This window comes from Lichenostomus cassidix, chromosome 8, assembly GCF_008360975.1.
Source record: "Lichenostomus cassidix isolate B80296 chromosome 8, HeHo_3.0, whole genome shotgun sequence".
Lineage (NCBI taxonomy): Eukaryota > Metazoa > Chordata > Aves > Passeriformes > Meliphagidae > Lichenostomus > Lichenostomus cassidix.
Genome location: NC_139489.1, coordinates 21,895,412 through 21,917,490, shown reverse-complemented (window position 1 = coordinate 21,917,490; position 22,079 = coordinate 21,895,412). Strand labels below are relative to the sequence as shown.

General features: G+C 46.0%; 1 protein-coding gene across 2 annotated transcripts in view; it reads left to right on the top strand.

Annotated features, from left to right (window-relative positions):
* LOC146434047 (complement factor H-like) overlaps positions 1–3,271 on the top strand; it is a 49,865-nt gene extending 46,594 nt beyond the window's left edge. The window contains exons 25-28 of one of the 2 annotated variants that reach the window (XM_085068318.1): positions 932–1,135; positions 2,111–2,314; positions 2,566–2,760; positions 2,907–3,271. In XM_085068318.1, the coding sequence (XP_084924444.1) occupies positions 932–1,135; positions 2,111–2,314; positions 2,566–2,760; positions 2,907–2,923 (620 nt within the window). In that variant the 3' untranslated portion in view covers positions 2,924–3,271. Of the gene's footprint in view, positions 1–931; positions 1,136–1,386; positions 1,890–2,110; positions 2,315–2,565; positions 2,761–2,906 lie in introns of those variants that run through there. The other variant, XM_085068319.1, reaches the window with a different exon arrangement.
* Positions 3,272–22,079: the final 18,808 nt, after the last annotated feature.

Sequence of the window (22,079 nt, the reverse complement as noted above, 5' to 3'; positions counted from 1 at the left end):
TGCACCCAGCAGGCTGTGAGCCAGGAGGATGGGTCTGCATGAGTGGCAGTGCTGGGCACATCCAGGGTTGCCTCCATAATGAGAAAACAAATTTGGAGAAGTACTGAGCAGAAGGGAAGGAGGGGTCTCAAAAACGAGATGGGAAGTTCATGGGTGCCTGGTGTCTTCCCCAGCTGTGCTTCATTCTTGCCCTGTGTGACTGCAGTGTGACAAGGCTTCTCCAGGGTTGGGGTTTTTATCCCCTTTGGCTTGCATGGGAATGTCTTTTCTGTTGCAAGTAACAGAGGGTCAGAGCAAATACTTGGAAGTATTTTTTGATGTGAAGAACTGTTGAATCGTGGTCCAGGAGGGCTGCACAGGCCGGCTCCCCCCCCCGGTCGGGGGTCCCTGGTTCTTGTAATCCCGCCGAATTCGGGGCGAGCGGCCCCCGAGGTTCTGCGGCATGGCAGCAGTCTTCAAACCACGTGAATTCAAGCATGAATATAGTGAGACTAAGGATGAACTGGACTCCATCTCTGTTCTACTAGGGATGTTTATTTGGGGTGACGGGAAAAGGGGTGCAGGGAAGGAGAAGGGGGAAGGGAGACAAGGCAGGGAGGAGATGCTAGCATCCCAGAGATGGAAAAACCTCGAGCTGGTCCAGGCTCTGCCTTTTAAGGGGAAGGAGAGGGGGCAGGGGCTGGCTCTCTCTGAGCCAGTCCCAGGAGGACGAAGGGAAGATTGGCAGGAGGGTTACACACCAATAGGTTTTGAGGTACAGCAGAGCATATTTCAAAATGAACCAATGGTATACAAAGCAGAGGAACAAAGGAGCACATGGAATCCTAAAACCCACGTTGCAACAAAGAACTTCTGTAGGCTCTAGGGACAAACCAGTTACCTCTGGTGTGTCTGTGTGAAATGCTAACACTCTCCTCTTTACTTTTTCAAGTGCCCTGTACAGCATCAGAAGAAGACATGGACAGAAATAATATTCAGCTGAGATGGGATCCAACAAAACCCAAGCTGTATACCACATCAGGAGACTTTATTGAATTTGATTGTAAACTGGGATATATAAAAGACCCAAGTACTCCCAACTTCAGAGTACAGTGTGTGGAGGGGACATTGGAGTACCCACGGTGCACACGGGGAAGTAAGTCATTCCTTCTTCAGCTTAGCTGCTCTCTTGTTGTACTTTAGTGCTGAAGGGGAGCAGAAAGCCTTTGCCTTTCCTGGGGGAGCCTCCTGGAAGGTGCAGGCATGGAGGGACACTGACCCCAAGAAGTCACTGCCCAGCACAGCTGAGCTGGCGAGACTGCTGGGGAAAGGACACTCAGGGGGTGCCAACAGAGCATCACTTGTCCCGTGTGAGACCTACAGGCAATAACACAAGTGTTTTTGCAGGGAGCTGTACCCTGGATAGGAACACTATGGAAAGGAACCATATTCAGATAGAACCGTCGAGCTCCTCAAGCCCTTCCTATCACACGGGGGATAATATTTACTTTAAGTGCATGGACGCATTTTCACCAGTTTCCCCCACAGATACACTCAGAGCACAGTGTCTGGACGAAGTGATCACATATCTGGGGGTATCTAATTGTTTGCTGCCAAAGACACACAGCAGGGTTTGCAGGAAGCAGTTCTGCAGAAATCGCCTGGCCACTGCTCTGAGGAGTCCCTGTGGAAAGGCAGGATTGGTGTTGATGCCTTTTCTCCTCTCAGCAGGCTGTGAGCCAGGAGGATGGGTCTGCATGAGTGGCAGTGCTGGGCACATCCAGGCTTGCCTCCATGATGAGAAAACAAATTTGGAGAAGTACTGAGCAGAAGGGAAGGAGGGGTCTCAAAAACGAGATGGGAAGTTCATGGGTGCCTGGTGTCTTCCCCAGCTGTGCTTCATTCTTGCCCTGTGTGACTGCAGTGTGACAAGGCTTCTCCAGGGTTGGGGTTTTTATCCCCTTTGGCTTGCATGGGAATGTCTTTTCTGTTGCAAGTAACAGAGGGTCAGAGCAAATACTTGGAAGTATTTTTTGATGTGAAGAACTTCTGTAGGCTCTAGGGACAAACCAGTTACCTCTGGTGTGTGTCTGTGTGAGGTGCTAACATTTTTCTTGTGACTTTTTTCAAGTGTTCTGTAGAACATCAGAAGAAGACATGGACAGAAATAATATTCAGCTGAGATGGGATCCAACAAAAACCGAGCTGTATTCCACATCAGGAGACATTATTGAATTTGATTGTAAACCAGGATATTTTAAAGACCCAAGTACTCCCAACTTCAGAGTACAGTGTGTGGAGGGGACATTGGAATACCCACAGTGCACACGGGGAAGTAAGTCATTCCTTCTTCAGCTTAGCTGCTCTCTTCTTGTACTTTAGTGCTGAAGGGGAGCAGAAAGCCTTTGCCTTTCCTGGGGGAGCCTCCTGGAAGCTGCAGGCATGGAGGGACACTGACCCCAAGAAGTCACTGCCCAGCACAGCTGAGCTGGCGAGACTGCTGGGGAAAGGACACTCAGGGGGTGCCAACAGAGCATCACTTGTCCAGTGTGAGACCTACAGGCAATAACACAAGTATTTTTGCAGGGAGCTGTACCCTGGATAGCAACGCTATGGAAAGGAACCATATTCAGTTACACCCATCCAGCCCCTCAAGCCCTTCCTATAACTCAGGGGATCCTGTTTACTTTGAGTGCAAGCCCTGGTCCTGGCAGGTGTCTGAGTCGAGCAGATTCAGAGCACATTGTCTGGATGGAGTGATCACATATCCAGTGTGTCGAGGTAAGTGTTTGCTGCCAAAGACACACAGCAGGATTTGCAGGAGGCAGTTCTGCTGAAACTGCCTGGCCACTGCTCTGAGGAGTCCCTGTGGAGAGGCAGGATTGGTGTTGATGCCTTTTCCCCTTTTTTTTTTTCTCTTTACACAGACTCGTACTTTGGGTAAACATACTATGGGTAAACATATGGGAAGTGGCATAAGGAAGCCCAGCAGTGCAATTGAAAGAGCCCTCAAACAACACAGTGGTTTGAACTCAACTTTTCCTGGTTTGCATTTTGCTATGGTTTCTTTGCAGCTTAGCCAATGTTCTGTCTTGGAATTTGTTTTTATTCCTAGGTGACTGTGGTTGCATATTATCCTCATGAGATCTAGTTCTGTAAATGGATTTACATTTTATCCATTCTATACTGATCTCACTGTTACTTTTATTAACAATTGTGCCCTGAACACAGGCTGCCTTTAGGGGCATACTGAGAGAGGAATTAAAGCTGACAGCTACTTTGATTATCAGCACATAGAGCGTGTTTGGCCTTGTCTATCCCTACATTCTTCTCCATGCACTTGCTTGGAAATGAGCCTGGGCTGAGTGTCCTGAGTGCCTGAGCAGAAAGAGCAAGGAGTGGAGTCTCCTTTGAACAACTCAAGGAAGTCTCTAGCCAGAAGCTGTTCTTCTGGGGACTGGAGCCAGACATTGCCTGCAAAGGCAAGCTGCTGGGGTGCAGATAACTGGGGTTTCTAGGTGAGGGTGTGGACTTTGTGCTGGGCCAGGTCCTGGATGGGCCAGGCTGTGGCACCCCCAGCCCCATCTGCCCTTCACAAACAAGGAGCAAGTGCCTGTGGAAATCAGTGGCAGCCTGGCTGTGCTAACCCTGTACTGATGCAGTTCATGATTCAGAGGGGACAGAGCAAAGTACCAGAGTACAAGTCATGCACCTTAGAAGAGCAGATTTTGACTTATTTAGGAAAATGGTAGCTGTGATTGCTTGGGAAGCATAGGAGTCCAGAAAAGCTTATAGGTTGTGAAGCACAGAATCCTGTGCACAAGGTTACTCAATTCTCATCTTCAGCAGGAAAATCACAGCTAAAAGGACTGGCTTATCTCATCTGGCATCTCTTCAGAGATCTCTGAAGGAGAAATCAGTGTACAGCAGCTTGAGGCAAAAACAGGCTCCAAGGTGAGCTGTCCATGGCACTGATGTGGCATTTATGGATGATGTTAGGAAAGCTGCAGCTCACCTAGAGTGGCACTTGCAAGGGACAGCAAGGTCACAAGAAGATATTCCATTACTGCACCAGGATTAAAATAATGAACAGGAAAATAGGGCACATCCCTAAAAGAGGGAAAGTGATTGAGTGGCAGCAGCCCCACATCAAGCTCAAGTATTTGATACATTCTTTGCCTGAAACTCCATCAACAAGCTGCTGCCTTCATGTCTGCAATCCCCCTCATCCTGTCCTCTGCTCACAACCCCACAGCCAGGGGTCTGTATACATCCAGAGGAAGTGACAGAGGCTAAATTAATGCTACTTCCAACAGAGGTTCCAGCAAGGCCTTTTCATCCCTTTCCTTCCATTTCACACAGGTTGCTCTGTAAGGAGAAGGGTAGTGCTGTTATATACAGCTTGTAAAGTATTTTTATCAACCTTTTTTCCCACCTGGTTGTTGACTGGGTTTTGATTAAATAAGCAGAATTTGTCTACTCCTGAAGGCTTTCATTTCGTTTTTTTGTTTTATTCATTCGTGTAACACTTGCAATGCCTTAGAAACCCATACAGAGCACCATCCATGCAAGGATTTCACAGACAGATGGAGTTTAGACATAAAAGACAGAAGATACCCTTAGAGTGGCTTTTTTATTAAACCAGACTTTAACAGATGTAAGGCAAACATTGTCCATATTCCTGGATTTTCTTCAGAGCTGTTGTCACACATGTTCAGGGGCAGAGCCTTCAAAGTACCAATATTTAAGTGTCCTAGAAAATCACACAAAGTACTAGGATTTTAATACTCTTAAAATATCCTTTCAAAAGTAATAATTACCTACTCCATAAATTGGTATATTTTTAGATTTTAAGTAGCGTTCCAGATCCCGTTAAAGCTTTTTTTCTACTTACTGTTTTATATTGTTCCTGAAGCCTTGGCCTTTAGAGGCTCCTTACCTGTGCAGGCAGACATGAATGCTGTTAAGATGTACAGAGCAACAGACCTGTCCTCCTTCCTCCCTGTGAAATTAGAGCTAAACATGAACTGCAATCTCAGTTGAGCTATGTTCTATATCACAAACCCCCTCATGCTGTGTGTGAGGATCCTGCCAAAGGGCACATGCTCAGCATCTCCTCGTGGCACTTTGCTCATGTCCCACAGATTGTGATGCAGCCTCAGGTTTATCCCTGTAGGCCTTATAAAACTCCTTCCTCTGGATTTTCCCACGGGTATGCCAGTACTGCATGCTGGGCTGCACTGCTCATCCTGTCCCACAAAGGCCTTTCCCTTCCCTCCGTCTCCAGCTCTGGCCCAGCAAGAGCCCTGAGCCCTCATGTCCCAAAGCTGCCTGCAGTGAGCTGGAGAACACCAGGCCACCCTCCTGGAGCTGTTGATAGCAGATAAAGAACAGGGACATACCTTCCCTAGAGGCTTTCCTCAAGTCCATGCTTGTCCTCCTCTTTCAACACACCTTGGATATGTCAGCTGCCCTCTCTTACACTGCACTTGAAATAAAGTTCTGCCAGATTCTGCTCCAAAATGGTTCTGTTTGCAGTAAAATCCAACATAATCCATGTGGTAAAAGTGAACTTGATCTGCATAGAATGCTTGCAGCAGCACATTATTTTTCTCCATTTCCATTTTGGACAAAGTACATGGCTCTAAAAAATGAGAGACTTAATCAGTGTTAATCAATTGATTCCCTTTGGGATAGAGTATTTGGAACAGGCTACACTAAATCTCTAAATTATTTCCCATTCTCTTGTTACACTGCAGGCATATTAAAGTTAAGGAAATTTTTAAAAAAGCCAGATGAGCTGTACCTGCTTGTATTAAACTTCATCTCTCACTGAAGAAACTGAAATTGAGATTTAAAAGTTCCAGCTGACAATATTCCATTTATAAATTTTAAGATCAGGATTTAGAGAGAATTGGGATTGTTCAGCCTGCTGGAAAGGAGGATCCTCATTGCCCCCTTCCAGAGCCTAAGAGGGGTTTATAAGAAAGATGAAGACAGACTTTTTAGTATGGCCTGTAGCAACAGGACAGGAGGTAATGGTTTTAAACAAGAGAGAATAGATTCAGCCTAGACATAAGGAAGGCATTCCCACCAAGGAGGGTGGTAAAACACTGCAACAGTTTTTCCAGGAAGGCAGTGGTTGCCCCACTCCCCTGGGAACATCCAAGGTCAGGCTGGACAGGGCTCTGAGCAGCCTGATGTAGCTGCAGATGTCCCTGCTCCTTGCAGGTTGGACCAGATGGCCTTTGCAGGTCACCTCCAAGCTGTTCCTGGAGGCTATGGATGAGAGAGAGAAATAAGTGCTTATTCATCTCATTTATCACACCTACCTATACAAACTGGTGGCAAAGTCCACTGTCCTTCAGAGCAGTAGATTCTCTCTGAGCCTTCCAAGAAATGATAGTCAGAGCAAATATACTGAACTGAAGAACCACTGTCATACTGGGGCAGTGCTGGGAGAGTAAGAGCTCCGTTTGCAATAGATGGTGGAGAGCCACATCTCTCTGTAGCAGCTGCAAGAACAATGAAAACATCTGAGAACCATTCAGCATAAGAAACAAACCAATTGGCAGCTTTATCATCAATTCAATGAACACAAAGGCTTTCTTTTTGCAGCTCTCTCTACAGAGCTTTCTGTTTCCTGGCCTTGGGGAAGAGCTTCCCCTTCCTTTCTGCAGCCTTGCCCATCAAAGGAAGATGTATCACTTTCCATGCTTGGACAGATTAAACCATAGAGTTGCCTTGTGCACCTGTATTGTTGAAGCCTAAACACTGATTATTTACAACAGACTCCAAGCCCACACTAAAAGCACAGCAAATTGTTTCTAAATAGATCTAAGATTGATTAATTAAAAAGGCAACACAAAAATTACTGTTTTACCTTGAATTACACATTTGGGATATTTCAGTCTGCCATGGTCACACTGTGTCCTCCCAGGAGATGGAACAGCAGTCTGGAGAAAATCATATCCCTGTTTGCATTCAAACTCTATGAGATCTCCATGTAGGAAAACCAATTCTTCCCGTCTCCATTTCAATGTTATGTTGTTGCTGTCCGTATCAGTTACATTAAGAGTACATGGTTCTAGGAAACAAAAGTGGATTTTAATAAAAACCCACCTTAAGTGATTTCTCAGCTCTCTTTTGGAGGAGTGACAAAAGAGAAAAAGCCAAGTCACTAGTTCTAAAATGCTTCTGAATCTTGCAAGACAAAGAACTACAGATGCATAAAAAGATGCAAATGTAAAGAAATGGTCTGAAGCAACACAAGAAAAAAAAAACATGTGGAAAAGGAATGGACACTTTCTGGAAAGTTTCTTAAATCCAAGTACCATGATCACATTGGGGAGTGTAGCCTTCCATTAGATGATTAACCTCGTTAATTTCTGAAATCACTGTTCAACTTCAATAAAACCTGACATGAGGTCACCAACAAACATAAGTTTCTACAAATTCCATGAGAATCACTGCCTGACAAAGACCTTAACTCTACCTTAGGTATTAAAATGCTGTCGTGTTCAATCCACAGCAATTTTTTGTGACTATATGAAGATGTCATTAACCATTTCAGAACTGTCTGGATAAACACCATTTGCTCAACTGCTGCAGTGTGTAGCATATCCTCCTAAATAAAGGTCACATTCAGTTCCATATTTGCATGATCTTCTGATTAGCAATCAATAAGAATACATCTTTCTTTAAGAAAGTGGTGAAAATCTGAACAATGGAGAATAGAATCAAAATCAAAGTTTCTGGCTGCCAAGTTAAAGACAGACTCTGTCAGTGCAAATACACTAAATTAAAATCGACCCAATATGTTGACAATTTTGCTTTTCTGTCATTAGACTACAAGGAACCGTTAATACAAAGTGGGTATGACACACAGTTTTGCAAGATGGGATCACGGAACAGTCTATTGACACACAAGCTCGTGTGGTCCAGCACAGTGCAATGATGCTGGTGCTGTTCACAAACTCTGTTCGTTCAGCATTTGGATAACTGAACACACATTCCTGCTTTGTTTGTTTCTTTCCATGCAAGGGCTTCTTTGTTTCTTAAGGACGACATGTGACTTGAAACTGACAAATCTTTTTCCATCGGTTTGGAACTAACGATGCTGACAGACCTGAAAGAATTCACCAAGGAATAAAGTAATGGGAGTTGCATCCAAGCCTAAGACCCCAGGATGAAAAGAAACTGCATGGAAAGAAGCCCGGACACCGGACAGCTAAAGCGTGCTGCAGTCAGCCTTCGGACAAGCCAGACAGCACGTTTTGTTCGGGACGTTCCCTCGGTGAACTCTACACACGAGACGATCTCTCCGCTGTCCTCCCGCCGCTCCTGCCGCGCCGTGGGGCTCGAAAGGCTCGGCCGCTGGCGGGAGCGCTCCGGAGGCTGCGGGATGCCCCGCGCTCGCTCAGGGCCGCCGGCCCGGCTCCGCAGCCCCTCGGCGGCCCTCGCAGCTCCTTCCCGGCCCAGCTGGCCCCTCCCGGAGCGCTGCCCGGCCCCGCGACCCCGCCGGGGACACCGCGACCCCGCGCTCACCTGTCGTCGCTCTGCCAGCCCTGGTCGCCCAGCAGCAAGTCCCGAAAGCGGTACCGCGGCGGCAGCGGCGGCACCTCGCTGTCCAGGTCCACCATCCTGCCCGGAGAGGGAGCCCACAGCAGGGAGCGACGGAGGGAGGGAGGCAGGGAGGGAGGGCGAGCCCCGCCGCGCTGCCCGGGGAGCGGCCGGACCCGCCCGGCGTGTGGCGGCAAAGCACAGCACGGCACAGCACGGCACAGCACGGCACAGCACGGCACAGCACGGCACAGCACGGCACAGCACGGCACAGCACGGCACAGCACGGCACAGCACGGCACAGCACAGCACAGCCCGGTGTGTGGGGACACGGCACGGCACGGCACAGCGGCGCGGGGCGGGCTGTCCCCGCACAAAGGCGCGGTGCCGGGGCTGTCCCCGCCGTCCCCGGCGGCTCGGGGCAGCCTCTCGGCCCCCGGGAGCCCAGTCCCGCCCCGGGGGGAGGCAGGTGCCGGCGGGCGGTGGCCTCGGCGGCGGCGCGACCGCCCCTGCCCACGCCCACCCTCACGGCGAGCAGCGAGCGCGCCGCCGCGGCCCACAACAAAGGGCTGTGGCGCGGCCGGGCCGGCGGCTCCGTTCCGGGCTCGGCAGCCGCCTCGGGCCCCGAGCAGCTCCTGCCTCGTCCCCTCCGCCCCGGGCTGCCTCGGGGCTGCTTCTCCGTAGGCTTCTCCCGGCCCGTGAGAAATGGGTGCTTTCCCACACGCAGCCTCCGCACGGCCCCGGCTCAGTGACGGTGGGCTCGTCGGAGCGCAGCCGGGGCTGCCACGGCCTCGGCTGCTGCTCCGCTTTCACCGCACACACCTGGGCACTGCTGCTGCTCCCAGCGCCGGCTGCCAGCGTGGAAGCGTTCGGGCAATTCCTGCCTTTGCTCGGCTGGGAACAGCTGGGTTGCTGTTGGGCAGAGCAGCTGCTGCAGGCGCTGCGAGAAACCCGCACAGGAGTTCAGCTGTTCCCGTGGCTGAGATTTGCAGGTGATGCCTCGAATGTGACACACTCTACAAGTGTTTTGATTCCGTGCTTGACTGGTGAAGCACAAAGTCCCAATACGGTGATTCGATTGAATTCTCTGTCACCAACAGTGGATAATGTCTTTAGATTTGCCCTTCGAGGGTGACTTTCATCTAGACTGTCATACTGATCACCACCCCGTTCTAGTAAACATGAACTTTACTGAATTCTCTGCAGCCTGTCTTGATTTGATTTACTCATTTAAATCTTCACCTAAACTGTGCACTTTTGCTACAAAGAAGTCATGCATAATCTTAACACTGGTCAGGTTTTAGATTGAGATTTAGATTTTGCTGGATCAGGTTCTAAGTGATGAACACGAATTTGTTTTCTAAATGTAATTTAAATGTCCCATATTTAATAATGGGCTTGCTTGGATTCATTCGGTGTAATGAGGAGTGAACCTTGTGTTTCCCATTCAGCTGGATTTCTGTGTAGAAGGTGAGCTGGTTAAAAGCTGGTGTGGCATTTCCAGTATCAGCTCAAGTATGGCAGCCTGGAGTGTCTCACATAACAATGTGTCCTGCTGAGAGTCCAGCTCTGAGCTCCATGCTGTGATGCAAAATTTCTGCAGGTAACCAGCAGGTAGTTCAATTCAGGACTCAGATTATCTCTGCTCTTGTTATAGTCATTGCATCTTTCCTGGCTTCTTTAGCCCAGAGCTCTAAAGCACAGCTTCTGTGCTTGCTGTTTCTCTCTAGAGCTGCACTGCAGTGTGCCAGGCCCTATAAAACTCTGGGGTCACTGGAGTATGATGCTTTCCCTTTTTCACAGCTTGCTGCACTCTGTGTTTCCAAGGTGCTTCTCAGAAAGCCTTGTTGGGTGAAGCAAACAGATGCACACATGAGGCAACAGTGCAAAGGTAGCTTGCTCTTTGCTTTGGCTGATATTGGAAATAAATAGCAAATTATTCTGCATGCACATTCTTGCCAATTTTGCCATGCTGTGTTCTGAGGTCAGAGCTCTCTAAAAGTCTAATTTAAAAAAACAATTCAGGACCTTTCTTTAGAATATTTGTTATGTGCTGCTGGTTTTTTCTTTCTCAGCTGCTTCTCCAGTTAAAGGGGCTCTCTCTTGTAAGAAAATATTGTTTCCTCTCTCTGCCTGGGTATCTTTCATCCTACTAAAACTTGAGGTAGGGTGAAGCCTCCATGTTATAATTTTTTTATATGAAAGCTAAGCAGTTAGGCTAACTGCAGTCCTTTCTGCAGTCTATGAATCCTACACTGGTTGGGAAATTGATGGTGTTTCTACTCTATCTTCATTAATTTTTCCACCTGAATTGATAATAATTTAACATGTGTTCTCATTCTTCAGGAGCTAAGTAGCAGGAGTGGCTTTTGCACTTTTTCAACCACAGAAATGCACTTCAGACATGTCTTGGTTTGAAAGACAGGTGCCTGCTAAGAGAGGTGGTACCCTCTCTTAGAACAGAGGATGTGATTTCCCTTCTCTCCAAATTATTTTAATTTTGAAATTAAAGGCTTTCAGGCAGAGGTATGGGAAAAGGAATAACAGTTCTTTACTAGTATCGACAGCAGAGTAAACAAGCAATAACAATAATAACAACAACAAGTAGAACCAGAGAAAAACCGTAACAGATGTCGTTTGAGCTGGTGAGCACTTTCCCGCGTGGTGTAATTACGTTCGAAAGCAGCAGGGGCGCTGTTGAGCTCCCGGCCGGGCAGGGCAGGTGCGATGACTGCCGAGCGGCTGCAGGTGGCGCTGTGGCGCAGGGTCAGGTCAGCCTCCCGCAGCTGGTGATGGCGGAGGGCTGAGAGGCAGGCAGGCACTCGGAGCGGCGAGCAGGGCGGCAGGGGCTGGGCTGGCTCTCCTGGGCTGGCCAGCGACGTGACAGGGACTGTGCAGTCACAGCAGATGCCACAGTCTCGTGCGGCAAAGCAGGGCGGGCGGCAGGGACAGCCGGACTCCCCCGCAGCCGGGAAAAGGTGCACTCCCAGTGAGAAAAAGGTTGAATCAAAGCTCACCCAGCCAGGAGGAGAAGACAGAGCACAGCTGGATCTCCTGCGGTCGCAGCCAGAAGCAAAGAGCAGTCCCTTTCCTCCTGGTGTCCAAGGGATGAGTTGGTGTCCCAAAGGGCCAGCTGCCTCCTCTCCTTGCCCCACCTGGCACACCCTTTTGTCTCTTATAAAAGATTTGATGGCTCTAATCACCCAGATATTTGTTACTTAGTAACAGGGATGGAGAAAAAATTCCAATGCCCCCCAAGCTCTGACAAGACAGGTAATAGCTGACTGGGAAAGGAGCAACCTGGGGAGCAGTTGAGCAGAGCTAATGGAAAACAAACTCGTTACTGATACTCTAGTCATGCCATTTATAGAGATGCTTAATTCTGTTCTCCCAAGTAAGAGAAACCCTTAGAACAGAATAGAAAAAAAGGTGTTTTTCCATGGCTGACAGTATGATGCTTGATCACTCTCAAAAGCTCTAAGTATATAAAATTAGGCAGAAAGAGGATTTTAGTTAGCTAAATCTAATGTTTTGATTAGTAAGTCCAAACACTTGGGGAACTTTTGTCTTCAGGCAGAGGAGACACTGAGTCATCTGCTGGGAGATAGGTGCTGGCTGTGAACCATTCTGGGTCAGGGTGCTCAAGCCAGGTGTTCCTTGGAAGGTGTTTGTGTTCAAGGAAAGCTGTGAGCCAAACTCAGGAAGAGATGTGGGTTTGTACTTTTGGGATGATTCTGTTTTCCAGACTGGGTTGGTACAGGGGAGAAGCTGAACGGAGTTGACTTTGAAGTCTGAGAGAGAGAGAAAGGGTTTAAGAACTGAGTTTATTGCTAGTGATTGGCTTTAAATCCTGGATTATACTGAGGTACAGAAAGAACAAAAATAAGTATTTTGTTTTTCATTTTAGGTTACCATACTTTTGATGGCCTGTAGGTAAAACAGATTGAAGCAATGCAAATGGCTTCTGGGCTTTTTGGACAATGGCAGTGTATATGGTGTCACAGGAGTAACTTGTACCTATTGTCCTTTCAAGGAAGGTAGTCTGGCACTGTCTGGATGGCATTTGGGTTCTCACTCAGCACACATGCACAAAGCACTTACTGTATGGAGTAGCCTGGGCAGCAGTGAGAAGTGGAATGGGGAAATGCCTTGTTTGCACAGTTTGTATGTTTGCTTTTTATTTGTCTGTTGGTGTTAGTAAAAGGTTAGGCAGGCTGAAAAACTGGCTAAAAGGAAATAAAACTCCAGCTCATTTTGAGCCTTTTTCTCAGGTCTCATTCACACACACACACACACACCCACCCACCCTCTCACCCCGCCAGCATAATTAAGAAACATCTGGATGTTTGTGTTGCTCTTTGAGAACTTTTGGAACTCTCACTTTTCTGCAAGGTGATCAGTTCTCACTCAAGTGTGTCTGTGCGGCTTTGGGTTTAAGACTAGAACAGGGAATGAGAGTGCTGAGAGTGCTGGAAGTCCATGGAACAGTTCTGCACCTTTGGCAGTGAATTAAATATTTAGGGACTCAGCATTCACAGTTCAGAAATTATTTGGGGTTTAGATTAGTAAACTGTACTTCAACAATAGAACTCCAACTACTGCATGGACTCTGCCTTACTCTTTTGTGTCATTTGCTATTCAGATGATTACTTGTCTTGCATCTTTCCCTAATAGCCTCTGTTTGAAAGCATCATCAATTTGTTACTTCTTCCTTACTACAAAAGAATTGTCACTGCAGTCCCACTCTCGACTTTCACATCCCTTTCTCAAAAAGAACTTGCTAGAGAGTTAGGGCAACATGAGTTCATTGGGTTTGTTGCTTTTTTTTGTTTGCTAGTTTAAGTGTACTTTTGTTACATCTTATCAGATTCTTGGCTGTTGGGGATAAGGCTGGTTTTTGGTTTATTCTCAGTCATAAAGTACGGTCTGGGGCTGGGGTCTGAGTACTAACATAGCCTAAAAAATGATAGAGTAGCCCAGTAAGTTTCTGCAGAAATGGGTAGCTGGGTTGTGTGCTGGACTAGTAACAGGAAGAGCTGATGGTAAAATTAATTGTCCTTTAGGAAAGTGCATATTAATAAATTTATATATATATTGATAATTGATATATATTGATCCTGTTTACATTTTATTCTCTGTTTTGCATATCTCTTCATGTTATTGTCTGATATACCTTCCTGAGTGCAATGCTGCAATGTTTGGAATTACTTAAACTTCAGGGGAGTAAATGTTCTTGCAGTCCTCCTATCTTTCCGCTTGATGCCTGTTTTTTTCAATGGCTTGCAGTAGCAAAGTGTTCTGCTGGCAGGAAAGGTTTGATAGTGATTCACAAACAGTAACAGACTGAAATAGCCCAAAGTGAGAACAGAGTTTTAAGGTCACTGTAAAGCTGCACAGCTGGGGCAGAAAGCAAAATGAGGGATTTCAAATTTGGTAATTCCTCTGAAAGCATTTTAAAATAACAAACAAAAAGCAGTGTTTTCATGTCTCTAATTAAACTGGAATGTTGGTAGTGTTATAAATTGGGTTTCAATAAGTCAATCAGAGACAATTCTAATTCAGTAATTTGTAATTTATTTAAGCAAGCGGATACTGGTCAAAGCAGCGCTGGGCAGGCTAGGCATGCTCCTTCGCTCTGCCTAAGACACACCGCGCAGAGGTTTGTGTGTGCCGAGGTTTTATGCAGTCCCTTTTTCCGGGTTATGTGTCATTTGCTGGAGATAAGGCTGTGTCTGCGTAGTCTGTTGCTGTTGCTAGAGGGTCCGCCGCTGCCTTCCGAAAGGTCGTAGTCACGTTCGCAGCTTGCCTTTCTTCTTAAACCTTGCAAGTTTTGTATAAGCCTTGTGTAAACAGGATGCTTAAGTTCTGCTTATGCCAGCAGGAGGTCTTTGGCCCGTGGGGGCCCTGTTTTCCTGTTGCGATTTAGAGAATCAATCCTTATCTATCACAATCCCCCCTTTCTTTAATACCATTTTGTTCGCTAAATCGCTTTAAGGCCTCTGTGCTAAGGATCAGTTCTTCGGCCATATCATATTCTTGCTGATCGGGTATTATCTCTAGTTTAGCCTTAGCTAGCATTAGGTGTGCTGCTTCTAATCTTTTTTTAACTATACTTAAAAGTTGATTGAATATACATGGTCTAAATGCAAGTGTTAATATTAGTACAACTAGAGGTCCCGCTAGGGTAGATAACATGGTTGTAAGCCACGGGCATGTATTGAACCAGCTTTCATACCAATTCTGGGTGTTTTCTCTTATTCTTTTGCGTTTTTCTAATCCTTTACGGAGTTCAGACATAGCATCTTTCACTACCTCTGTGTGGTCAGCATACTACCCGCAGAGCAGTAAATTCTTTGTTTACAAGAGATGCTATACCTGTACTGGCTCTAGTAGCTCTTAAAGCTAGCAATGTTGCTATGGTTTGAGTTCCCAGTGTCAATATAATTGTACTTAGTAGGTGATGTACACCCTTGAGGATACCATCCTGTGGAAATATGTTTGTCACTGTTCCTAGGAGTCCAACTTCCTGCTACAGTTACACACTCTCAATGTGCACAATAATAAGCTGTTGGTTGATTACAGTACCCAAGACTAGGATTTGAACTTGGGCACATATAGTAATCTGTAGTACGATTCGGATACTAGTATGGTCCTAATGACCCGACTGGGATCTGAAAAGATGGGTTTTTCACAGTAGTTTGTGTTTGTATGATGTGTTGATCTTCTCATCGGATCAGAGACCATTTAAACGGTTTATGAGGATGATGGCTAGCACTACTCATGATACATTTTAACAAAATTAAGCTACACGTATATATACATCGTGTAAGTGATGGTCCCATGGCTGAACGTGTACTTCTTACCTGTATTTGATACCCACTTTGCTGCTTGGGCTCTTGAACCCTTTTAAAGTCTTTTTAAGACTTGGGGCAGCTCGGTCCAGATCTTTTTATAGTCTCACGGACTGTCTTTTCTCTCCCAGGTTCGATCCCTCTGCCTCGCCCGTCGACTCGGTTGCCGCGAGCCACGGGGGTCACCATCTTCTCGGCAGCAAGGATATTTCTCGGGGGGGCTCCGGGGTAAATGATCTGTTTTTATAACTGTCCCAGTTTTTATGTTTAACCACTGGACCATGGCAGGGTAAGTGAGCTACATTTTTTTTTTCCTACAGTCTCCTCCAATGATTTCTGCCACCATCGGCCTAGGTTTATTGGAGTGGTAACAATAAAATTCAGGGCAAATCCCATGGAGGTAAATATCTTACCATTCGGGCGTCCCCTGTCGTAATCTCCCTAATTTAACAGCCAATCGTAACAAATGCTCGGTTTGCTTATGTTCTGCCTTAGAGCAGGTTGGGCAGACCCCCATAGGAGGCCTTCTCCTGGTGCAATGGGTCTACCACTTTTCTCTACATACTTTGCATACAAAACATACAAAGGGATAGCAATTACAATTAGGGGTATTACATTTGACCTCATGGTCTCAAGCATAGCAATCATAGGGTAAATCATACTTAGGGAAAACTCTAATGGGGTATTTCAGGTGTACAGTAACAGGGTTCATGCACTAGAAATTACAGTCTCTTAAGTCTTATCTTCAATTCCTCGGGGCATTCCACGACTTTCTACAAGGGGTCTCTGTTGAACTTCTTTACTTGGCTGGCGTGAATCTAACTCTTTTCGGTGGTCCGGACTGCGGATTCTGTGGTAAGTAACACAACATAGGGACCTTCCCATTGAGGGGTTAAAGATGCCTCTTTCCAGGATTTTATTAAAACTTCATCTCCAGGCTAATATGCATGTATCGGCATCCAGAGAGGTGGTCTTTGGGCAGCTAACCCCTTTTGTCTCAGCTTGTCTCATCTCTCCGCTAGGTGTGTAATGTAAGTTTGTAAGTGAGTGTCTGATACAGCGGGATGATCTCTAGGAATTTCTAAATTAAAGGGCATTCTATATAACATTTCACAGGGAGAAAGTCTTGTATCTGTACGGGATTGCGTCCTAATATTTAATAGAGCTAACGGTAAACATTTAACTCAACTCATTTTTGTTTCAAGCTTTAATTTAGTCAATTGTTTCTTAATTTCCCCATTTATACGTTCTACTTTTCCCGAACTTTGTGGATCCTAAGGGGTGTGATATTCCCAATTGATACCTAGAGCGTCTGCCACAGCTTTTGCTACTTTGGACACGAAATGGGGTCCTTGGTCTGAGTCTATAGTTTCAATGAGACTGTATAGTGGAATAATTTGTTCTAACAATACTTTGGCAATTGTTTGTGCAGTAGCTCGTGTTGTTTAAATGGCTTCCACAAAATGGGTTAAGTGGTCTACCATTACTAGTAGATATTTGTGTCTTCCTACTGCAGGTAATTCTGTGAAGTCTATTTGAACATGTGAGAATGGTCTATGTGCCAATTCCCATCTCTCAGCCAATCGTTCTCTTAATTGCTGTTTATTTACTTTCTGGCAGGTTATACATTTTATGGTTACTTGTTTGGCCAGATTATATATCTTTATGCACATATATTTATTAGCAAAGTGATCTACTAAGGCTTGTATTTCCCAATGAGTCTTTTCATGTAATCTCCGCAAAACCCGCAGAGCCATAGCTTTTGGTAGTACTTCCCTCCCATCTGCAAGGACCCACTTCTTTTCTGAATTCTGTGTCACCCCTGTTTGTCTAAGCTTTTGCTCCTCTAGCGTAGAAAAGCATAACAACTGAGGTCTCTGGGTTTGACCCTCTTTTTCATGTACATAACACCATTCCTTATGGGGATTATCGCATGTGCAAACCAGACCATCGCACCCAAAATCTTTCCAGCAAGCAAAGCAGGGGAATTTCTCTAAATCATCTTTACATGTTGCACAAAGCTCGCGTGGGTGTTTCTCGTGGAGAGAAAGCAAAGCAGTTCGTTTTGCTTCTTCATCTGCTAGGTTATTGCCTCTTGTAGTTAAACTTAACCCTTTTTGGTGCCCTTTAACATGTACTACAGCCAATTTAGTTGGTTGTCAGAGTGCCTTTAAGATTTCTTTAATGAGCTTCTCATGCACTAGTCCCTTACCCTGGGAGGTTATTAGGACCCTTTCTTCTCAAATTTTTCCAAATGTATGTACCACTCTAAATGCATATTTGGAGTTAGTGTAGATGGTCCTTATGTCTTTTCCAATTATTTGTAAGGCTCGTAATACAGCGTAAAGTTCACATGCCTGAGCTGACCAACTTGGGTTTAAGGGACCTGATTGGAGTACTTCCATGGTTTGTCCGTCAATGATGGCATAGCTGGACTTACGTTTACCCTCTACTACCCGTGAGGACCCGTCCACAAATAATTTAATGCCGTCTTCTAATTTTTCATCTTCTAGGTCAGGCCTAATCTTTGTTTGTTCTTTTATGGTTTGGAGGCAATCATGTAATAGCACATTGCCGTCGGGTACCCCATATAAAAATTGGGCCGGATTTTGTACTGAGGTGGTTTCTAAAGTTAATTTAGGAGACGCAACTAGAATTCCTTCGTATTTAAGCAATCTGGCGTCTGTGATCTATTTTTCTGGCTTTTGGGATAAAATACTCCGGATATCATGAGGAGAGACAACTCGCAGTTCTCCTCCAAAGGTTATTTTGAGGGCTTCCTCTACCATTAGTGATGCTGCAGCTACTACTTGGAGACAAGTAGGCCATCCCTTACTAATGGGAGTCTAACAATTTAGATAAATAGGCCACAGGCTTTTTATTACTGGCCCAGTCTTGAGCTAAAATACCAAATGCAGTCTCCTCTTCGGTATTTACAAATAAATGGGACAACTTGTGGATATCAGGCAAGCTTAACACGGGTGCATTGACCAATTCTTTTTTTTTTAGAGCCTGAAATCTTCCCTCATCTGCTGGAGACCATTTAAGGAGTCCATCATGGGCCAATTTTTCATATAGGAATTTGACTTTTTGGCTGTAATTCTCAATCCATTGTCTACAATTAAAGAGAAACGACGAGAGGGAACTCACAGCACTCTCAATATGAGATATAAAGTAAGCTCCATTTTATTTCACCAAACGAGAAACTTATATACTGTTACAGAAGTTACTATTCATAGATACACACACACCTGCAGTCTGTTCTCATACATTCAGGAATCCTCCTGTTAACTCCCTTATTCTTTTCTCATAACACTTCTGACTCCCTAATCTTTCTCCTGACATTCTTCCCACAGAACATTCTCAAGTAAACAAGTTACTGTAGCTTGTTGGAATTTTACTGAGGCCTGACCATGCTGAAGCCTTGCTCAGGCCTGCTCAGTTAGCATGAGTTTTGCTGGAAAACTGCGTTTTCCAACATACAATAGCCAAATAATCTCAGTAATTGTCGAATTTGTCATTTTGTTTTGCTGTTCATTAAAGGCTTTAGTCATATTTTGTCCCCTAGGGACTGATTTTTTTAATGCCTTGGACTATGATCGTCCGCAAGTCCTGCATGTGTGCTTGATCATTTGGGTCTTGATTATTCTAACTGGGCCGCTGTAATGGCCACTTCACATCCCCAGTCGGGCCCTGAGGATGGTTATTTTCCCAAATTCTCATACCGGCTTTTCTAATCATCCTTCTTTCTTCTGCCGTAAAGAGAATCCCCAAAATAGACTGGAGTTCATCCCAGGTATGAATGTTAGGACCTAGGAATTGATCTACTCTCTCAGCAACTCCCAATGGATCTTCTAGAAGGTGACCCATTTCCTTTTTAAATTCTCTTACGTCCCCTGAATTTAAGGGAACTGCTATGTACCCTATACCAGGTGCCTGACCTCCCCCTGGTGGGTTTACCATCTCCATGCCAACCTCTCTGAGTGGATATAGACCATTACGCGCCCTGCTGCCTGTGATGCGTCTACTAGGCTGAGCAGGCTCCTCATCCTCAGACGACTGATTAGTGTCATCTTGAGGTAATAACGGGGCTGTTGGTGCATTCGGAGGTGGCGCCGGAGTTGGTGCTGGAGGTACATATAGAGGGGGCATTTTCTCTGAATTCCTTTTCTTAGGATCTTTTGTTTTAACACAAAAAGTCCTGCCCGTCATATCGGGGTAATCCAAAGGGCAGCATAATTACTTTATTCCTGATTAAAAGGTTGTTTGGAATTTACATACGAATTTAAAGCTTGACACATAAAATTCTCAAACGGCCCAAATACTGGTCAGTACAAAGGATCAGTCCGTATCTGTTTTCCTCCCCAAACTACCATGCAATAATTTATCATTTTACTTTTACTCTTGCTACTTGTACGGGGGTCATCCGCCTAATATTTAATCAAAACCCCTAAGGGACTATCAGGCGGGATATCCGGGAGTTTTGTCTGGGGCTACCCCCCCGCCATGGATTCAGAGGGCTTGCTTTTCTTCTGACCCATCTTCCAGAGTGTCTTCAGTCACACACACACTCGCGTCCTCCTGGTCGTGGCCCAGTCCCTCGCGGGATGTGGGAACCGCACTACAAGGGAGTCCACATTCACTTCGCCAAGCCTTTGGCGTCTCACACACCACACTCTGGGATAACCACCCCAACCGAACGGATACCCTGTGTTCTCTTAATCTGAACACATACTCACGCGTCCTGCGTCTTCGTCCGGAGCTTCGTGCACAAAGATTATGGGGTTTTCCTTTGATCAGTATCCGAATTTAGGTTCGTCGGTTAGGGTGTCGGAGAAGTACCCCCACAGGGCCGTTGAAACAACGGGGCGCCTCCCAGTGAGGGGTCTCCAGCGAGGGACCCTATCCGAGTCACGGCACCATGTTGTTATAAATTGGGTCTCAATGAGTCAATCAGAGACAATTCTAATTCAGTAATTTGTAATTTATTTAAGCAAGCGGATACTGGTCAAAGCAGCGCTGGGCGGGCTAGGCATGCTCCTTCGCTCTGCCTAAGACACACCGCGCAGAGGTTTGTGTGTGCCGAGGTTTTATGCAGTCCCTTTTTCCAGGTTACGTGTCATTTGCTGGAGATAAGGCTGTGTCTGCGTAGTCTGTTGCTGTTGCTAGAGGGTCCGCCGCTGCCTTCCGAAAGGTCGTAGTCACGTTCGCAGCTTGCCTTTCTTCTTAAACCTTGCAAGTTTTGTATAAGCCTTGTGTAAACAGGATGCTTAAGTTCTGCTTATGCCAGCAGGAGGTCTTTGGACCGTGGGGGCCCTGTTCTCCTGTTGCGATTTAGAGAATCAATCCTTATCTATCACAGTAGGTAGAGGGCATGTTTTCCATAGCCCAGTGAGCAGAGCTGTGCACTGCAAGCACCATGTCTGTGGAGTTGTTTCTGACATGGGCTGTCCAGTATGACCTGATCCTTTTCTTCCTCTTGCTCAGCCATGGCAGCACAGACCCAAAAAGGGACAGCACACACTGCAGGGCCAGCCAGGGTGCTGGTGCCCCACAGCCCTCTGACATCTGTGGTGACCTGGAAAGGAGCTGCAGGAGCAGAACAGCAGCACTGCGTCTGGGGAGAGCAAGCTGGTGGGAAATGGTGATAACCTGGGAATTGCCTTCAGTAAATCTGCACTTGGCTGTGAGTAGGAGGACTTGCTTCATTTAAAAGTGGGGTTACTGACAGCTGCTTTTATAGAGGAGGAGAACAGCTTCTTTTTTTGCAAAGAACACCTTTTCAAGTCATTTTCACTTCACTTTTGAGTTCACAGCACCAAGGCAAGAGAATGAGGTGGTACTTAAACACAGGTAATCAGAAATGGGTTTATATTACTTTTAGAATTGGACATGATATCTCTCCTGTCATTGCTGCAAAACCCTGCCTGAGCACTTGCTGTTATCTGATTTAGCTGAGAAGATAACTAAGGAATATTCCCAGAGAATTCCTAATAATGTGTTTCTGTTTGCAGTGGTGCTGCCATGGCCCATTCTTGCTAAAATGGCCTGAACAGCTGTTCAGATAGGAATGCAAGTTCAAGCATCCAGACGTGTCTGAGAGTGCCTGTGCCACAGCTGATCCTATTAAAGGGGATGACAACCACTAGGGAATTCCACAGTGAGTTCTGAAATAAGGGAAGGGCCAATTTGAAAGAAATGTATGGGACAAATGCATTGGAACAGGAGGGACAGCAGTGGGAGCAAAGCAAGCAGTCCCAGACAGAAGAGGTAGGTTTGACAGAGTTTATGTTCATCCCCTGGCATCAGAGCCCCTGTGTGGACATGGCAGCAGCCTTCATGCAGCTGGGCCAGTGAGTGGGGAGGTGCAGCAGCTACAGCTGGGGCTGTGGTGCTTCCTCCCTGCTGTGTGCACCAGCAGGTGCAGCAAGGTGCATGTAAAGAACCCACAACTCCTGCAGAGGTGTGTGTGTGAGAGGGAAACTCTGTGTGTAACCTTGGGTGGGTTTGTGTGCATGATTAGAGCTTTGGGGGATTAGTGAAGAAAGGTTCTTCATTTGTTAGGTGTCTGTTAGCATTTTGTTTAACAGGGTATTGCCCATGCTGATCCTGAAAGTATATTCCCTTGATTGCCAGTTAATTGTGTTCTATTAATAAATTAATACATCAATAAAGCAGGTTGATTAT